The 17,628-nt window shown below is 36.7% G+C and overlaps 2 protein-coding genes and 1 pseudogene across 3 annotated transcripts; 2 read left to right on the top strand and 1 right to left on the bottom strand.

Moving 5' to 3' along the window:
* Positions 1 to 208: 208 nt before the first annotated feature.
* LOC113059999 (zinc-binding protein A33-like) lies at positions 209 to 3,784 on the bottom strand. Its single transcript, XM_026228749.1, has 6 exons — positions 3,647 to 3,784; positions 3,317 to 3,412; positions 2,610 to 2,843; positions 2,206 to 2,228; positions 1,956 to 2,071; positions 209 to 1,342 (listed from the first exon to the last, which is right to left on the bottom strand). Exons 1-6 carry the CDS (start codon positions 3,707 to 3,709, stop codon positions 780 to 782), a joined length of 1,095 nt encoding a protein of 364 aa, XP_026084534.1. The 5' UTR covers positions 3,710 to 3,784; the 3' UTR covers positions 209 to 779.
* A 1,804-nt stretch (positions 3,785 to 5,588) lies between these two features.
* Positions 5,589 to 14,639, top strand: LOC113059998 (INO80 complex subunit E-like). Of its 2 annotated transcripts, XM_026228746.1 has the most exons (9): positions 5,593 to 6,051; positions 6,134 to 6,204; positions 6,296 to 6,348; positions 6,432 to 6,504; positions 7,178 to 7,295; positions 7,566 to 7,664; positions 7,850 to 8,058; positions 10,809 to 11,685; positions 12,494 to 14,639. In XM_026228746.1, the coding sequence occupies exons 1-7, from the start codon at positions 5,971 to 5,973 to the stop codon at positions 8,054 to 8,056; spliced, it is 702 nt and encodes a 233-aa protein (XP_026084531.1). In that variant the 5' UTR covers positions 5,593 to 5,970; the 3' UTR covers positions 8,057 to 8,058; positions 10,809 to 11,685; positions 12,494 to 14,639. The 2 variants fall into 2 exon arrangements, with proteins under 2 accessions (XP_026084533.1, XP_026084531.1); XM_026228748.1 differs by lacking the exon at positions 7,566 to 7,664 and having other exon boundaries at positions 5,589 to 6,051.
* LOC113059997 (uncharacterized) lies at positions 11,167 to 14,639 on the top strand (annotated as a pseudogene).
* Positions 14,640 to 17,628: the final 2,989 nt, after the last annotated feature.

The following is a 17,628-nucleotide window of genomic DNA, read 5'->3' as shown; positions in this document are numbered from 1 at the left end:
GCCTACCCAGCATCTTGGGTTAAAAGCACCCTGGACAGATGGTCAGTCCATCACAGAGCTCCACACAGAAAGGCTCCCGACTTAAACCAGTGGCCTCCATGCTGTGAAGATTAATACTGAGCCAACATGCCACCCGAGAATAAAGCACCTGGTATTCCCAGACAAGCCAAACCCTGCGTAGCTTCTGAGATTAGATGAGATCCAGCAATCCAAAATCAGATTTATTTATTTTTAAATACATTTTGTTTTGTTTCTTAGTAGGATCACTTAATTGTTTTCTTGTTATCTTTTTTTGTGTGTGTGTTGGGGGGGGGGGGGGTGTTACACAACAATAGTTCATTGTTTCCACAGCCTGTCAAGCTCCAAAAAAGGACAAAAACAAAAACACTATAAATGTTGTCCATATAAATCAAGCACTATTTTACTGATAATCTACACCTCCACTGCAACTTTCTAATCAAATATGGTGCAGGCTGGACATCAATAAAATCAAACTCAGCTTGCTGGTTTTCGAGAGTCTCATATGCCACATCATGACATCAAAACGTAATGGTATACAGTTTTGAAACAAATAAATAATGACAGAATTTTCATTTCTGAGAGAAATATTTCGGATACAGCTGCTATTTAGTGTTATTATAAACGGTTGATCCAAACACAACTACAGATCAAAAACTTCTCTCTAGCTTTACAGGCATACAAGCTTCAAGGTGATCAGAATTCCGCATTTCAAACTGTGTCAGCATTAGGTGGAAAAACCAAACATCCATGTCAATCCCTCAGAGTGATGGATGAAATATGGAAAGAGGAGCACAGTTTTTGCCTTTATCTTGGTCACATGGGTTGTAGAATGGATAGAGCGGCACTAGAACAGTCCCCATGTAGAAAGAAAAGAGTGGCGTCATGGTGACAGCATTATAGAAAGACACCTCTTCCTTCTCACAGTCCAGGAAGATGCCGATGCGGATGGGGAGGGTGTATGAGAGCACCTTTGTGGGCTTTGGGTGGGTGCAGGCTGTGATCAAGCCATTTCTGAGGGACAGTGTCCACAGTCCGTTTAATGTGGAGGAAGAATCCATCTCTCCCCGGGGTATGTCCGCTCTGGCCACACCCACTCGCCAGGCAGTCTTTCCTTTCACTTCCACCTCCCAGTAATGACGGCCATAAGTGAAGGCCTCTGACCCCATCACACAATAATAGAAGTGGAAGCGCTTCGGGTTCCTTTCGGCTGGGTTCTCGTTAGGCTGCACCTTGTCTTCCTCGAACGTCGCTGAAGTTCTCTCAGCAGACAAGGTCAGGTAGGGATGTGCCGTTTCAGGGTCAAAAGTCAACGTGGATATGTCTGTGTATGCAAATAAAATATTCAGAATGAATTAATATTATGTAGTACAATAATTTTAATGTAACAAACAATACACATTTAACTTGCAGTTAGTAGACTATAGTAGTGGTGTTCCGTTTAAAAAAATAAATAAATAAATAAATATATATATATATATATATATATATATATATATATATATATATATATATATATATATATATATATATATATATATATATATATATATATATATATTTTTTTTTTTTTTTTTTTTTTTTTTTTAATGAATTATTCTCATCCTCTTTCTCAAACTAACTTACATTTTTCTTCTTTTAGAGTCTCCTGTTTGAATAACATGGACTGATTTTCTTCTTCCAGTGACTGACTATAGCACGTAATAGCATGCAAGCATTTTCAAGTAGCAAATCATACATTCATTCTAGTGAATGTACTATATACCTCCTTCACTGAATTAGTTAGGGATTTGAGTCTGAACGGCTTGAATGGACACCGTTACTGCATCCAAAATCAAATAGGCTTCTCTACTATACAGTATTTGAAAAACAGTATGCCAAAAGTGTGGTCATATTCATCAGTATTCAAATTCATAGTATTTGAAAAAAAATTGTACTTGGGTAGAGGGATGTTTTCATGTGTTTCCAGATCCGGTACTGAATGGGGCCCACAAACTGACTGGAGAGAATTTCGCTGTCTATTGGGGGAGGACGATTGAAATTCACCTCACATCTAATAAAGATAAACAATGAAATCTGAACAAGAACAGAGGCAGATGGTGAACAGAATGAGAAAAGTAACAACAATGATTATTATTATGAGAATTAGAGACCAAGTGAGAAACAATACATAGAAAAGACACTTGCCTTTTAAGAAGCTCCTTGATTTCCTAAATGGATGTAAAAATATAGTGTTTAGAGCAAGAATGGGCAGCAGTCAGCTCTTCAGATTCCTCACTCTTTCAATCATGTGATTGTTTAGGCACTTGATCTGAACGGCATCAGATGGCATCTAGCATTTTCTGTGGGTGTCAACTGCATGAACTATGAAACTAACTCTGTTAGTAGTTTACAGTAAATATGTGATGTGGTCAGAGTAGATTATTTCATAGTAGTTAAATGCACACTAATAAAATATTTTTATTTTAAATTAGACAATCCATAGAGGATAAGGAATTGTTCCTCTCCCAGTGCAGTTCTCTACTTAATTAAAGCTCAAAAATAAAGATTTAACTCTTTAGTCTGTCAGACAACTTAAAATGGAAATCCACCTTCAAAAGTTTGAGGCTGTCATCTTCCCGGAGTTTGCAGTTCAGAGTCTCAATGGCTTTCTCTAGATCTCTACTCTGCATGGCAATCTTTTTCTCTCTCTCTTTTAAGATCTTCACTCGTTTGTCCCTTTCCTTCCTCAGCCGTTCTAGGTCTGTCTCTTCCTCCTCATCCAGGAAACGATGGAGGTTTTGGAACTCTGCTCGAATTTCACGTTCTATTGATTCAAATCTGTTCTGTGAGAGAGCAGAAAAAGAGACATTAATAATGACTTAATGAGAAACACGGAGGAAGAGAGACTAAAAACTCTGGAGAAAAGAGCGGGTTGAGGTTAGCTTGATAATTCAGTTATTACTCAAATTTAATACCAGAAATTGTTCATTAAGTGTTTATTACTTATACAACTTATGCCAAATGCCAAATCAGATGATGACATGCATCCAGAGTTATTTAAATATGAATCTTAACTGTTTCTGAACAGGCCATATTGAAAGCTCTAAAAGGTTGCACCTTCATTCATGAAAATATATAACTTCTTTATATTTTTGGAAGGGGTGATCACATTGCCAGAGTTTATTTTTTTTATATATTGACACATATTTTTGTTTTGTGAGTTATCTTTCCATGTCAGTCAGTAAGTGTTGTTTTGAAGAAAAGTCCATTAATACTCATTTAGATATAAATATTACTAAGTTAAATCAGGCAGTACCTCGACCTCCAGTGCGTCCACAAAGGCCTCATTCTCAGCCTCGTTACATTCATCAATTTCATGTTTGATCTTTTTAATCGCCTGAATAAGCTTCTCCTGAAACACAACCAGGCACAAAGTCAGTTTGTCGTGTAATAAACTGACTTAGCAAGTACACTAATCAGATTATGTAACAGTTTGCATAGTTAGCCCTAAATTTAATCCCAAACAACAGAATTTCCTTTTATACCAAATAACACTTGTGTCACTTTAAACCTTCTAGAAATAGAAACCGTTCACACTGTGTATTTCACCTTGCCATGACGTATGAAGGTGACATTTTATTCTTACCTTTTGGGCACCGAGGAGAGAGTTAAAGTTGTTCTTTAGGTCCTTCATGTGATTTGTGTGCATTCCAGTTTAACATGTCAGAACAAAGCAGACAGTGTGTGTGTGTGTGTGTGTGTGTGTGTGAGAGAGAGAGCTGGAGATATATATATATAGAGAGAGAGTGGGGTTAAATCAAACTGAGTGATAGATGTGTATTAGAAAGACACTTACAGAGAGAGAGAGAGAGGGAGGGGAGAAGGAAGGACAACGGCAATACGAAGGCAATATATCAAAGGAAGGCAACAGACTGATTGGTTCAGAGGCTGGAGGTGACCAACACATTCAACTGATCTAAAAAAGTTTTTTTTTTTTTTTTTTTTTTATAAATACAATATAATATCTGGAATGGTTTTGACTTTACATGATAGGATGTAAACAAAGGAGAAGAAAAGCAAAGGGCGGTATTGTGGGGTCCACAGCTGTTTCTCTGAACCACACGAGTGATTTATGGAATTGAGGGAAGATATTCTATTTCTGTCTGCGACAAGAACCAACGTCAGAGAACAGAGGCAGACTATTAAAGGCAGCAAGACAGACAGAAGGGCTGGTGAGGGGCTTATATTTCACTCTCTAAATGGTCTGATACAAAGATTTTGTTTTCTGTGTGTGTGTGTAAATGCACAAATTATATATAACTGCAAAGAAAGAACAACTATGTGTCTGTTGTATGTACAAACAGAGGAAGACTATGTTTCATAAAGTGTCAAGCAAAGATTTTTCAAACATATCTGTGGGATAGTTGAGGGCAGAGTTGTATGACAAGAAAAAATCCTTTGTGGGACCCCCTCCCCCCCCCCCCCCTCTCTCTCTGTAAACTGCTCAACCAAGGCAATGTATTATTAAAGGACCTGTCCGGAGTATCTGACTGCTGGGATGCAGATTCAGTAAAAGAGAGAGTGCCATCATTTTAATGCACAGTCACATGCAGCACATACAATGCACTTACAGGACATTTAAGATTTGTAGTAATTAATGATATTGGGCAGTCTCTCTTTCTCTTTCTCTCTGTCTCTTTCTCTCTTTCTTCTTTGAGACCAAGGGGCCTGAGATATTTTCACTGGCAATTAATTTGACTACAATGATGATAAAACTGTTAGTTATTGAACTATTTTACTGGGCTAAAAGAAAGCAGTCTAGGTGTGTTCAGTAACTTTTATGTTTATACTTAATTTAAATTGAATTCATATGTGTGTGTGTGTGTGTGTGTGTGTGTGTGTGTGTGTGTGTGTGTGTGTGTGTGTGTGTGTGTGTGTGTGTGTGTGTGTGTGTGTGTGTGTGTGTGTGTGTGTGCGTGTGTGTGTGTGTGTGTGTGTGTGTGTGGGCGTGTTTTTGTGACATATCAAGACACAACTTTGTATGATGACATGGGTATCACACAGGTATTACAAGGAGAGGGTGACTTATGAGGACATAACCCATGCCCCCATTTTTCAAAACACTTATAAATCATACAGAATGAGTTTTTTTGAGAAAGTAAAAAAGCGAGAATTGGACCATAAAATAAAGTGTGACCTTTTTTCGTTTTAAATTAATAAATTATATGTTCTACTCCAATACAATCATAAGTATTGGGGGTACAAATAAAAAACAATTGTGTCGTGAAGTTTATTGATGCCCCCTAGTGGACACCGACCCCCTGAACAGAAATGATTAAATTTTTGTTTAGTTTTAAACGTAAATTTATTACGTGCATATAATTCATTTTAATGCATTTATTAATGTGAACAGAACTGAATTTTATATTATGTTGTTATTTTTATGGGGATGTGCTCTAGCAAAGGATTGTCGAGAAAGAACTAAATTAAATCAAGGATACTCGAGCAATATGATGAACTTTGAAATCAGCATTTGTTTAGAAATACAGAAATACATGACTAATGACTGCTAAACCCGTTTCCTGTACGAGTTACGTTGAAAGCGGAAGTAAACAAAGAGCACATCGCGGTTCAGTAACGTTACAGTACCTGACATGCGAGGGATTGTGTGTTTATTGTCGTTGTTAAATGTCCTGTAATTTTGTTCGTCATAGTAACGTTATAGTTTATCAAATTATCATTATCTAATGATAAATACATAATTTGTTCATTCTTTAGCTTGCTGAATATGCAGCTTTAGCATGGCTAGCAGAGCAGCAGTAGTTTTAAAATCAATTCCAGTCTCTTAAAATTTCTGGACAGACATAGACATTAAAATTTGGAGGACAACAGTACAGTTTCGGTGTCAAACCCATATAAACTAGCAAAACCATTTGAAAACGACGGTAAATCTTCGTTTAAGATATAGAAATGAACGGGCAAGCTGAAGTAGAGGTGGATTACAAGAGAAAATACAAAAATCTCAAACGCAAGTTAAAGTTTCTGGTATATGTGAGTATCTTTTTCGTCATTGTTATATTTATTGTTTTGGTCAATTTAGATTGTTACCCTCTGTCTTCATTTCTGTGTTCAGGAGCAAGAGTGTTTTCAGGAGGAGTTGAGAAGAGGTCAGAGGAAACTATTAAAAGTTTCTAGAGACAAAAGGTAGAACCTGTAGTCTTACTAGCACAGTTATCAAGTGCTTCACCCTTGTTTGACCTACATGCAAAGAATTAAACACTTCTACTTGTGTCAGTTTTCTGTTGGACAGACTGTTGCAGTATGAAAGGGTGGATGAAGAGTCTTCTGGTAGGTCTCTGATGAAAATGCTTGTCTGCAAACATCTAGGGATCTTCAAGGAATTTTGTGAGCAAAGAGTGTTTTGTTTCCAGATTCTGATGCAACAGTTTCCTCAGACAGCGATGGAGAAGGAGCCCGGGAGAGAGACAGGGAAGCAGGGAAGAAGTGAGTTTGCAGCAAGTGATTGTCAAATTTTACCTTATTGAAATGTACAAAGTACTATTCAAACATTTGGGCTCAGAAAGATTCATTATTTTACAAGGATACATTTATTTGATCAAAAGTTACAGTAAAGAGAGTTGCATTATTACAATTGTATTTTAAATACTGATCTTTTGAATTTTCTATTCACCAAAAAAATCCTGAAAAAATTTGTCATGGCTTTCACAGAAAATACTAAGCAGTTTTTAACATTGATAATAATAAGATGTTTCTTGAGCACAAAATCAGCATATTATAATGATTTCTGAAGGAGCATGTGACACTGAAGACTGGAATAATGATGCGGAAAAATCAGCTTTGCATCACTGGAACTCATAGGCAGTGACAGATAAATGCACTTTTGAATAGATTTGAATAATTTTTTTTTAGCTTTTAAGACGCATATCTTAGGTTAATTAAATAAACATACCTAACTAAAATAAAACATTGATTTGAAATTTTTCTTGGGGCTAGATTAAATCACAGAGACAATTGTGGCAATGCTCCTGTTTTGCTCTTATCGAAGTTTTGTCAAGCTAACATATTCTTATCACTTCTCCTAATGACATTTCTTGTTTTACTTTTATAGCTCTGTGTCTTCAATAAGTCTATTGATTTTGTTTGTTTGTTTTTTTAGAAGGAGGAGTCCTGGAGTTCCTTCCGTCCCTTCGTCCTCATCCCCTCATCTCTCATTCCTGTCCCACTCTGGTGCAGGTCCTCTCCAGTCATCTTCTCCAGCACAGTACCTCAACACTGTGAGTACATCACACCTCCATGTGCGCTCACATGTCTCATACTGTACATACCGCACTCATGTTTTTCAGTTAGTCACATTGTTTTTGTCACCTGATAATTTCTCATTTTATTCATTTTTTTTTTCTCTCTTTTTGTCTTTGTATCACCTCACCTGGTTTACATGGACTTCACACACGTCACTCTGGGTACTCTGGGTGTGTCTGTGGGAATGTTTGCTACTCTTTGGTGGCCTTGTGTGTGTTTATATGTGTGTGATTCTGGGTGAGCAGTTACCCTTCCCTCCTGAGTATTTGGCTCCCTCTGCTGAGCGAGTGAAGAAAGAGAGAAAAACTAAACTGGCCAAACACAGGAAAGATGGTTCAGGGAAGGTGAGAGAGGGCCATGGAGAAAATGCAATGGCCTAGACTGATGTGGCTTTTATTGCTGCACTGTTTGTCATGTCTTTTAATAATAATAGTTACAATAACACATTTCTCTTTATGCATTTTAGTTGCATATGCTTTTGATTTGCAGTCTAATACAGAACATTTCTCTGCTTCTCGCGCTTATTCAGGTGGTTGGCCCACTCACCTCCAGTTACCCTGCGGGCAGTGGTGCAGCTGGGGGTGCGAGTGGGCCGTTCAGCTGGGTCCCACAGCAGATGCTGAGTGAGGATGCAGCTGAGGAGGAGGAGGAGAGTGAAGGAGAGAGTGAACGAGGAGAGGAGGAGAGAGGAGAGGGTGATGAGCCAGAGCTGGTTATTGACATACCCAATGAGTGAAGGTAATAGACAAACACAGGCTTCTGCCAGCATGTAGCAGGAGCTTTAATTGAATCAAAAAAACACAAGTTACTTTTCCAGAGCACAACAATAAGATAATGTGATCTAGCTGTCTAACATACACTATTTTTAAAAAGTTAGGGGTCGATAAGATTGTTTAAAAAATATGTAACTTTTTTTTTTAAATAGTCTCTTGCGGTAACCAGTCCTGCATTTATTTTTATCAAAATAACAATAAAACTAATATTATAAAATTCTAAAATATATCTTATTGTTTTGATGCCAGAGCTTAATTTTCAGCATCATTACTCCAGTCTTCAGTGTTACGTGGTCCTTCAGAAATCATTCTAATCTGCAGATTTGCTGCTCAAGAAACCTTTTTTTTTTTTTTGTGGAAACCATGATACATTTTTTTTTCAGGATTCTTTGATGACTAAAAAGTTATAATTATTAATAAATTATTTGAAGTAGAAATCTTTTGTAACAATGAAAAAGTCTTTACTGACGTTTTTTAATCAGTTGAATACATCCTTGGTCAGTCAAAGTATTAATGTCTTTTAAATAAAACAGTCTTACCCCAAACTTTTGAACAGAAGTGTGTATGTAGTTTCGTTAAATGGCAAAAATGACTTTTATTTTGGTATGAATGTTTTGAAAACTACAGATGTTTTGCTTCATTGCTTTCTAAGAAAAGAGTGTTTATTATGGAAGAAGAAAAATGTAATTCTGTAAGTCATAATAAGGAGAAACTTTGTCATTATGACATAGTATCTCATTATATTGAGAAACTTTCTCATAATAATGAGAAATTGCTCATAATATTGACTTTGTTTCTCATAATGATGACTTAGTTTTTCATAACAATGAGAAACTTTCTCGAAATAATGACTTTATCCAGAAAAAAACATCTGCTAGAAACATCTGTTGGTCAGAGCAATGCAGGAGCAGTGCAAACATTGCTTTTTCTGTAACCTAAGGTGTATAATGCCATTATGTGTCATTAAATAATGATTTCAGATAAATGATCTGCATGTAGTCTTTTGTTAATTTGTAGCATTTACCAATAAGTTACTTTGCCAGCATGATAGTTCATGGCTTCATATATAGACAAAAAAAATCACACGCATTTTATGAAGATACATATCTATGCTTCAGTGCCCCACACTGCTTCTTGCAGGACATGTGAACGTAAAAAAAAATGCTTAATGTGGCTACAAGTACAATGACAAATTCAGGATACAATATTATTGATCATGCAGGCAAGCATAAGAGCCCAGAATTTGAACAAAAAAAGTTGCACATTATGTGTTTTCCTATAGAAAATGCATAAGCGCTGCTGTTTTGGGTTGCATTCATATTTTGGCTCCATCTGAATGCCTGTATATATAATATGGATGTTCTTTAACAGCTGCACTGAATTTGGTTCTGTCTTTGTACTTTAAGCATTTTTCACATTAAGAGTGGGTCTTGCAAGAAGTGGGATGCTGAAGACCAAGAGGTTGCTCTGATAACAAACAATGAGGCTTTGTGCTTTTGAAATGAGATGGCTTACTGTATGAACATTGTATGCATGTGATGCATGAAAGGGACAGCTAATAAAACTAATAAATCATCGAAATAAACATCTTTAAATTAAGTTTATATGTGTAATGTATTTAATTTCTTCATTAAATGCCTGGATTTCTTAACTGGAAAGGGTCAGTCTGGAAAGTTTGAAGCCATAACTATCTGGCAGGGTAACAATGTTAGATGCAGATAATTTGTCTGAAATCACTATTTAATGAGAGGTAATAGCATTATACACTTTAGATTACAGAACAAGGAATGTTTGCAGTGTTCCTGCATGGCTCTGACCAACAGATGTCTCTTGTGTTCTGCATGCTTCGATTATGATTTCTTTTTTTTTTAAGATTTCTTTTTTTGTGGATGTACATATACATATATATGTCATTATTATGAGAAAATAAGTCATTATTATGAGAATGTTTTAAATATAATGAAAAAGTTTCTCATTATTATGACTTACAAAATCATATTTTTCTCAACTGTGGTGGAAACGGGCTTCCATAGTTTATGGATTTTGAGTTAAATAATAGAGAAAAATATTGTTTAATCAATATATTTAACAATATATTTTATATGATTTTATCTAATAAATATAAAAATACATTGCTTATAATAATTAAAAATAATAATTGATCATTTTATTTGTGGTGGGGCTGGTGAAAGTGTTGGCAGGAATTGTTTCTTATTGTTGATCTCTGTTTTATGAACCTGTTTTGCACACCTTACATAAACATATTATTGGACAATTCAGATCCTTCCAGGATAGGCAGGTACTCTATTTATCCTGTGTGGAAAATTGGAGATTGACCAAGTGAAAAGGATTTTGTGATTCGTCATTAAGAAAATTGGATCTGCTTTATGTTGGTGTTTAGTTGTATAACAGACTGAGTGACAAAAAACCTTCCTGACTCATCGTGGTTACTGGATAGGCTTATTTTTTATAGACTGCTGAGCTGCAGTGTATTAGGTTTAAGTATTCCTTAAATGTATAGTAATGTGACAGCATTTAGACAACAAGAGGAGTGGGGAAGAGAGTTAGTGAGCTGGACAAAGAGAGAAAAACACTGAGACTGAGAGAGCCACACTCACTTTACCCAGGAACACATCCACACCAAGTTTATTACCAGGATTATTTATAAAAGATATTAAATTAATGCAAATAAAATCTCTTTCTTTCTTCACACAGGTGCTACATGAAACGGCAAGCAACATATTTTTTCAAAATCATTTTTGTTCAATGTATTTTTAATGTCCTCTGTTTTTTTTTATTAAATATTAAAAATGTTCCCCCGTGTTTCTGTCTGTACTTTCTTTAAGTAGTTTTTGAGTCCATACACTAGCACCTGTTCTCAAACACCAGCTCTGATTTGTGAAATTCCATATTTATGACTGAAAATTTTTCTTCTGATTTGCTTGTAGACAGTGTCTGAATGTTCTTTTGGCCATAAAAATGACTTTAGCTGCATACATGTAGTGTTGATGTGGGGGAATGCTGACACACGGGTAGTCTTTAAGGTGTGTGAGAGGTGTGTGTACTTGTTTGTGTGCATTATAGCAATGCTAAAATGAGGTGTAGTCACTGTGATTTTGAAAGGGAGGGATGGATGAAAGAGAGTGAGAGAGTGAAAGGGGGAGGGATGATTGAAGTGAGATTGTGCTCAGACTCATTCTGCATAGACGAAGAGAGAGAGAGAGAGAGACAGAGAGCTGCTAGTTCAGCACGCACTGTTAGCTGCAGTCTTTGCTTTGTTGTACTGAGGGTTTCAGCCATGCTGTTTGCTCTGCCCAGGCTTGCTGTGTTCATTTCTGCAGTGCTGTTTGATGGTGTTGTGGTCCAGGCAAGTACACTCACGGATCATGATCCAGGGTTCCTCCAGTGTCAAGAGTGTTTTTTCAGAGGCAACCCTCCACAGTCATTGTCTGAGCTGGGTCTGGAGCAGAGGTGTCACAGACATCTGACCGGTCGGCCTTTTGCATCGCTCTATAACACTAACTGCCAAACCACAGTCTATACAGCTCTTCACTTCAGCTTGAATAATGGATGGGACGGAGAGCAGAGCACGGTGAGACTGAGTTTTCCTCTACCTTAGTCTTGGAGCTTGTATAGACTTCAAAGGAAGATTTGAGCAAATATATTTGCTAAAAAGCATTGTTGTGATGAAGTGTGGGTTGTTATGTTATGGGCAGAGGCCATTGTACTAAATGAGTGTAAGTACAGGTTACAGATGTCTGAATTTTCATTACAGTCATTACAGTTTCTGCTGATATGCAAGTGTACAAGTCTGTCAAGTCAGGCAGAAGAGAAACATCTTACAGTTTCATGGATCATTTAGTAATATTTTTGTCATTTGTCATTAAAAATGCAATTTGTACACTGACACTGATTCAAGTACACCTATGATAAGCATGTTTTTAATTTGTTCATTAAAAGTTAGAGTTTTAAAGAACATTATTTATTACTCTTACAGACAAATGCAATAGACTGATAAATTGATGTTATACAGAATGCAAACAAACTTATTAAGACAATTTGAGTGCTTAAAAAAAAAAAAATACAATTATGAAACTGAATCAGAACAGGGTGCTTTATTCAGTCACACCTCAAAAACTAATTTGTCTCTATCAACTACAAAACTCCCAAATTCTAATTCTTTGCGGAAAGAGAACATTCTGTCATTATTTACTTACCCACATGTCATTACAAAATGACATCTTTTTATCTCCGGAATAAAAAAAATGATGTCAGAATTTTCATTTTTGGGTGAACGATCCATGAACATTGTAAAATATTGTGCATTGTGGAGAAATGCATTTTAGTGCATACTTTTGGAATTAAATAATTAATCGTATCTGTCCCTTTTACCCTATCAGCAGGATGCCAAAGAAGAGATCAATGACTCCCCTGTGGCCATCCCAGCTCTTTACAGAGGAACCACAGATGAGGTCCCATCATCCCATCACAACTACCCTCTTCTGAAATGGGATGCTCTGACAGCAGTGTTCATACAGAGCTCCGTCATACCATTGTGTTCAAAGACAAGTGGAGAGATGTATGTGCAGACTGGTGTGGGTGGGTTAAATGAGTGCATGGGGAAACTGTTGTGGTCAGCAGTGTGTTGTGCTGCATCAGATGGAGATGATAGTTTCAGTGTTGGGCTAGTGAAGGAGGGGGACGTGAAGCTGCTCAGCATTAAGGCTTTGGAGGAGCTAATAGGAGTTACAGGCCTGTTTTCAGGAGGTTGTGGTGAAGTAGGACATCAAGAGGAACTTGAGTCGCTCTTGAAAAAGCAACTGAATGGCATCAAAACACCCAACCCTGAAGTGCAAAGTGAAGAACACCTCAGCAAACACAACTCTCTGGAACCAGAGACGATAGAGAAGGTGACTTCGGAGCATGTTAATGGTGAAGCTCCAACCTACGTATCTTCTTTGAGTTCAGACATGGACATTCAGGAGAGCACCAATGAGACCGAGAGATCAGAGTCTGTCCTCCTTTATGTTTTGTCTTCCATCATCTCTCTCCTTTATGCCCCTTTCTCCCCGATCGTGAACAGAGCCATTAACCTTCCCTTCCAGCTAACCTACATTCTTCAGGAAGATCTGGCTGTTCTGGCCTCGGTGCCTGGTGACAGCTACACTTTGGTCAACAACTTGGGTTCAGGAGTGTCTTCAGGCATTTTGTGTGTGTTGAGCACCTTGTACCAGACAGGAGAAACAAGCGTGTGCACGGCTTACTCCTGCCTCAGTCCGTTAGCCGACAGCCTGTTCACAGCATTCCAGGAGGGATTCATAGGGATGGGCACTCTGGCATTGGATACCTTGGGGATCATGATGGGAATGTTAGGGAATGGTTTCAGGATGATCAGGATGATTCTCGGGTCAGTCTGGGATCAGACGGTAGATTACCTATGTGCCGTTTCCTCAGAAATGGGCCAACAGGTGTCAACAGTTGGAAATGGGGTTGGCATACTTACCTGGAGAAGTGGAAGGGGGGTGGGCCAACTGCTCAAAATTGTGGCATCGATCATCAGTGGAGTAGTGGACAATACAATATCGAATGTCCAGGAAGCTTTTGGAAGGAGCTTAGGGGTAATCCTCTGAATTGCGAACACCTAAATTGCTGAAATCTGAAGTGGTCGGTGAATAGACTTAAATGTGTGTATATGCTTGTGTTAGATATCTTATTTGCATATTACACCACAAATAGAGTGCATAAGTCCCTGTCCACTTTTTTCAGTGGCCTTGGTTTCCGGAAGTATTTTTCCTTTATTTATTTTTTATAGAGAAGTCTTTGTTAAAGAGTTATAAGCCATAAAACCAAACCAACGATCTACGAAGGGATCATCACATTACAAACTTTGATTAAACCAAAAAGTATTTGAAAATCTGTCTCAAAGGTACAAGACTGTGTACTTAACATTTATTTTACGCTTATTGCAATATATGCATCTATGTACAAATTATGTAATTCCCAGTGTTTCATGGAAGTGGGCAGCTAATTGGTGCAATTTGCTTGGCTCAGAATCATAATATAGTTTTTCACCATGAATTCCCCTTTTAAAATTGATCCTTTAAAAGTTAAGTAGAAATCATGCAGACTGATGGCTTCAGCAAAGGCATATACGATATTGTTTAACAATTTTGTAGCTCACAGAAGGTCAAAAATGTACAAGTTATTGATAAAATCAGATACTGAATGGAATTTTTTACTTCCGGTACCTGACCTTTGCACTCTGTAGTGTCCGACTATTGCTGAATGTGCACTGAATATTAACCATATGGCATGTGGTTATGAATCATGAAACCTCTATTTTACTTTCTGCCTTAAAATACCTACATAAACATCCAAAAAGGAAGGCACAGGGTGAATCGCAACTCTTTCAAGGTGCTGAGAAATGTTTATGTTTGAAGTGTCAGAAAGATTATGTAATTGTTGTGTAATGTTGGTAATTTCATCTAACATACAAAGACCGTGCTGTCATGGTTTATATGCTGCAATAAAACCTCTTCTCTGTGAGTCATGCTCCCTGTCATTTATAGTGTAATCTATAGCACAAGACCTCCTTCAAGGTAAGTCTACTGAATAACACTATAAACCGTGCAGAGAGATGAAAGTGGAAGAAACGTTTCTTTTTTAAATGTACCATCACATATTATTAGAAGAGCTCCAGGCTGTACATAATCTTTTATTATGATGAGTAATTTATGTTAATACTATAGCCAATTGTCTTCCATTCTTGTGAGGAGTTTTCATTGAACTCCAAATTTGATATTATTCTTATTATTATTATAAATGTATTTAATATTACTTGGAAAATCTTGAATATCTAGTTTACATGGTTACATTATTATTTTCCTCATAACAGTATGCTACTGTACTGTTAGATGTATTTATTCATTTACTTTATGAATTATTTACTCTAATTAATTTGTTCTTTCTCTAAACCTAGCACTCCATTGTGATCCCCTGGGGGTCCCTGGGCCCTAAGGCTTAAGAGATTTTAAGAGTCTTAAGATAAATTAAATTTGTGAAAACTATATTTGCTCATTAAAATAGTAACATTTAAAATGTTGTCAATAATTTTATCTCTATATTGAAACATGTTGGCAATATACTGGCAATATTTAAAAAAAGAAAAAATTGATTTCATTTGTACACTAGCTTACATAACGTTGAGTGTAATTGCAAACGTCTTAAAGTTCTGTCAGAACCCTGGTTAAATGACACTACAACTCTCAGACATGCCTGCAGAGTAGCTGAGAGAAAGTGGAAAAGAGATGAACTAAAAATCTCGTTCAAAATGATGCATTATGTAAATACCAGAGAGCAGTTAAATCTGCTAAAACTTTTTTTCTGACATTGTAGCCAGTAACAGCCAGCGGCCTCAGGTTCTTTTAAATGTATTTAACTCTCTTGTCAATCCATGTGATTCAGATTGTATTGTGCCATCTTTAATATTATGAAGCCATAACTTTAATATCTTTAATATCAGAAAACCTTCTGAAATATTTTGTGGACAAAATTTCTGGTCTCAGTTTTCCACCCTTTACGGTTTTCAGTAACTCCCCTGATTTTTCCATTTGCCCAGCTGTCTTTCAGCAGTTTGAGCTGGTTACATTCTCCTGTCTTTTTTACATAGTTAAACAGCTATATCCTACAAACCGCCCCCTTGAAAGTATTCCTGCACACGTGGCTAAAGATGTCTTTGATACTGTTGGACCAAGTATTGTATCTTTGGTCAATACATCTCTCAGCTCAGGGTGTGTACCAGCTGTTTTTAAACATAACTTGGATCCTTCCATTTTTTTCTAATTTTAGACCTATATTTACATTTACATTTATTAATTTAGCAGATGCTTTTATCCAAAGCAACTTACAAATGAGGACAATGGAAGCAATCAAAAACAACAACAAAAAAAGCAATGATATATAAGTGCTATAACAAGTCTCAGTTAGCTTAACACAGTACACGTAGCAAGGGCATTTAAATAATATAATAAATAAAAAGACACAAGCAGTTCTGTCTTGGCAAGATTGAGATGAAGGTGATGGTCCTTCATCCAGCAAGAAATGTCTGTTAGACAAGCTGAGATGCAAGTAGCTACTGTATGTATATTTACATTTAGTTTGCTAATTAAATTCCCATTTTTATCAAAAGTCTTGGAGAGAGTTGTTTTTAATCAACTTCAATCATTTATCGATGAATTTAGTATTAATGAAAATTTTCAATCTGGTTTTAAGCCCCATCACAGTACAGAAACTGCTCTCTTAAGAGTCTGGTAGCTCTGCTGTTTTAGTCCTTTTGGATTTGACTGCGGCCTTTAAAACGGTCAACCATTCTATTCTTTTATCTTGACTTGAACAGTGTGTCGGCATTAAGAACATAGCCCTTAAATGGTTTCAATCATGTTTGACAAACAGAAGTTTTTCTGTTCACCTTGGATAATTTTCTTCATCTGCTGCCCCTCTTTTTTGTGGCGAACCCCAAGGGTCAGTATTGGGCCCTTTGTTGTTTTCTTTTTATATGCTGCCCTTGGGGTATATTTTTAGAAAGCACAATATCACCTTCCACTGTTATTCAGATGATGTACAAATTTATTTGCCTGTCAAAACTAATGACAGTGCTTAATTTCTGTCATTACTTAATTACATGAGAGATTTAAAAATATGGCTGGATCAGAACTTTCTTTGTCTTAATGAAAATAAGACTGAAATTGTTGTGTTTGTTCGCCCTGGGGATTTAAGTGCTTGTGTAGATGCACTTGGGAATTTAGGTTTATATGTTCGTGCATTTACCAAGAATCTGGGTGTATTTTTTGACAGTGCACTTAAATTTGAAAAACAGATTAGTTCTTTTGTAAAAGTCAGTTTCTTTCAACTGAGACTGTTGGCTAAAGTCAAGCCCCACCTGCCACGTAAGGAGTTTGAAAGTGTAATTCATGCTTTTATAACATCTAGACTACTGTAACTCTTTATATTTTGGTTTGGATAAATCATCTCTTCCAACGCTTACAGTTAGTCCAAAATGCAGCAGCTCGGCTTTTAACTGGGACTTAAAAGTATGAGCACATTACCCCTGTCCTAGCTTTACTACACTGGCTTCCTGTCCACTTCAGGATTGATTTCAAGATTTTATTGTTTGTTTTTAAGATTTTAAATGGGTTGGTGCCTGCGTATTTATCCGAGCTTTTACATGTTCACCTAATTTGTGGAATAGTTTACCTGTACACATAAGAACTGTTCAGACTGTTGGAATTTTTTTAAGTCATAAAAGACACCTGTATTGCTTGGCTTTTATTTCGAGCTGAGCTGAGACATTGTGATGTTTTTACTGTATTTGTGTGTGACTTTTATTTTTTTATTTTCCGGACATTGTTAAGCACTTTGGTCAACCATGGTTGTTTTTAAATGTGCTATTTGAATAAATTGAACCGAACTGAACTGAAGTAATTGTAGCTAATAGCGCCTCTATCGGAAATAAGCTGTTACACATTTCTTGCGTCAG

Source organism: Carassius auratus, chromosome 41 (genome assembly GCF_003368295.1).
Source record: "Carassius auratus strain Wakin chromosome 41, ASM336829v1, whole genome shotgun sequence".
Taxonomy (NCBI): domain Eukaryota; kingdom Metazoa; phylum Chordata; class Actinopteri; order Cypriniformes; family Cyprinidae; genus Carassius; species Carassius auratus.
The sequence above is the reverse complement of the archived record's forward strand: the minus strand, read 5'-3'. Positions and strand labels throughout refer to the sequence as shown.

Coding starts and splice junctions, on each gene's coding strand:
- LOC113059999 (XM_026228749.1), bottom strand. CDS start 3,709: ATGCACACAAATCACATGAAGGACCTAAAGAACAACTTTAACTCTCTC. Junction 2,844..3,316: donor TGGACGCACTGGAGGTCGAG/GTACTGCCTGAT, acceptor GCTCTCTCACAG/AACAGATTTGAATCAATAGA. Junction 2,072..2,205: donor ATCAAGGAGCTTCTTAAAAG/GCAAGTGTCTTT, acceptor TATCTTTATTAG/ATGTGAGGTGAATTTCAATC.
- LOC113059998 (XM_026228746.1), top strand. CDS start 5,971: ATGAACGGGCAAGCTGAAGTAGAGGTGGATTACAAGAGAAAATACAAA. Junction 6,505..7,177: donor GACAGGGAAGCAGGGAAGAA/GTGAGTTTGCAG, acceptor TTGTTTTTTTAG/AAGGAGGAGTCCTGGAGTTC. Junction 7,296..7,565: donor CAGCACAGTACCTCAACACT/GTGAGTACATCA, acceptor CTGGGTGAGCAG/TTACCCTTCCCTCCTGAGTA.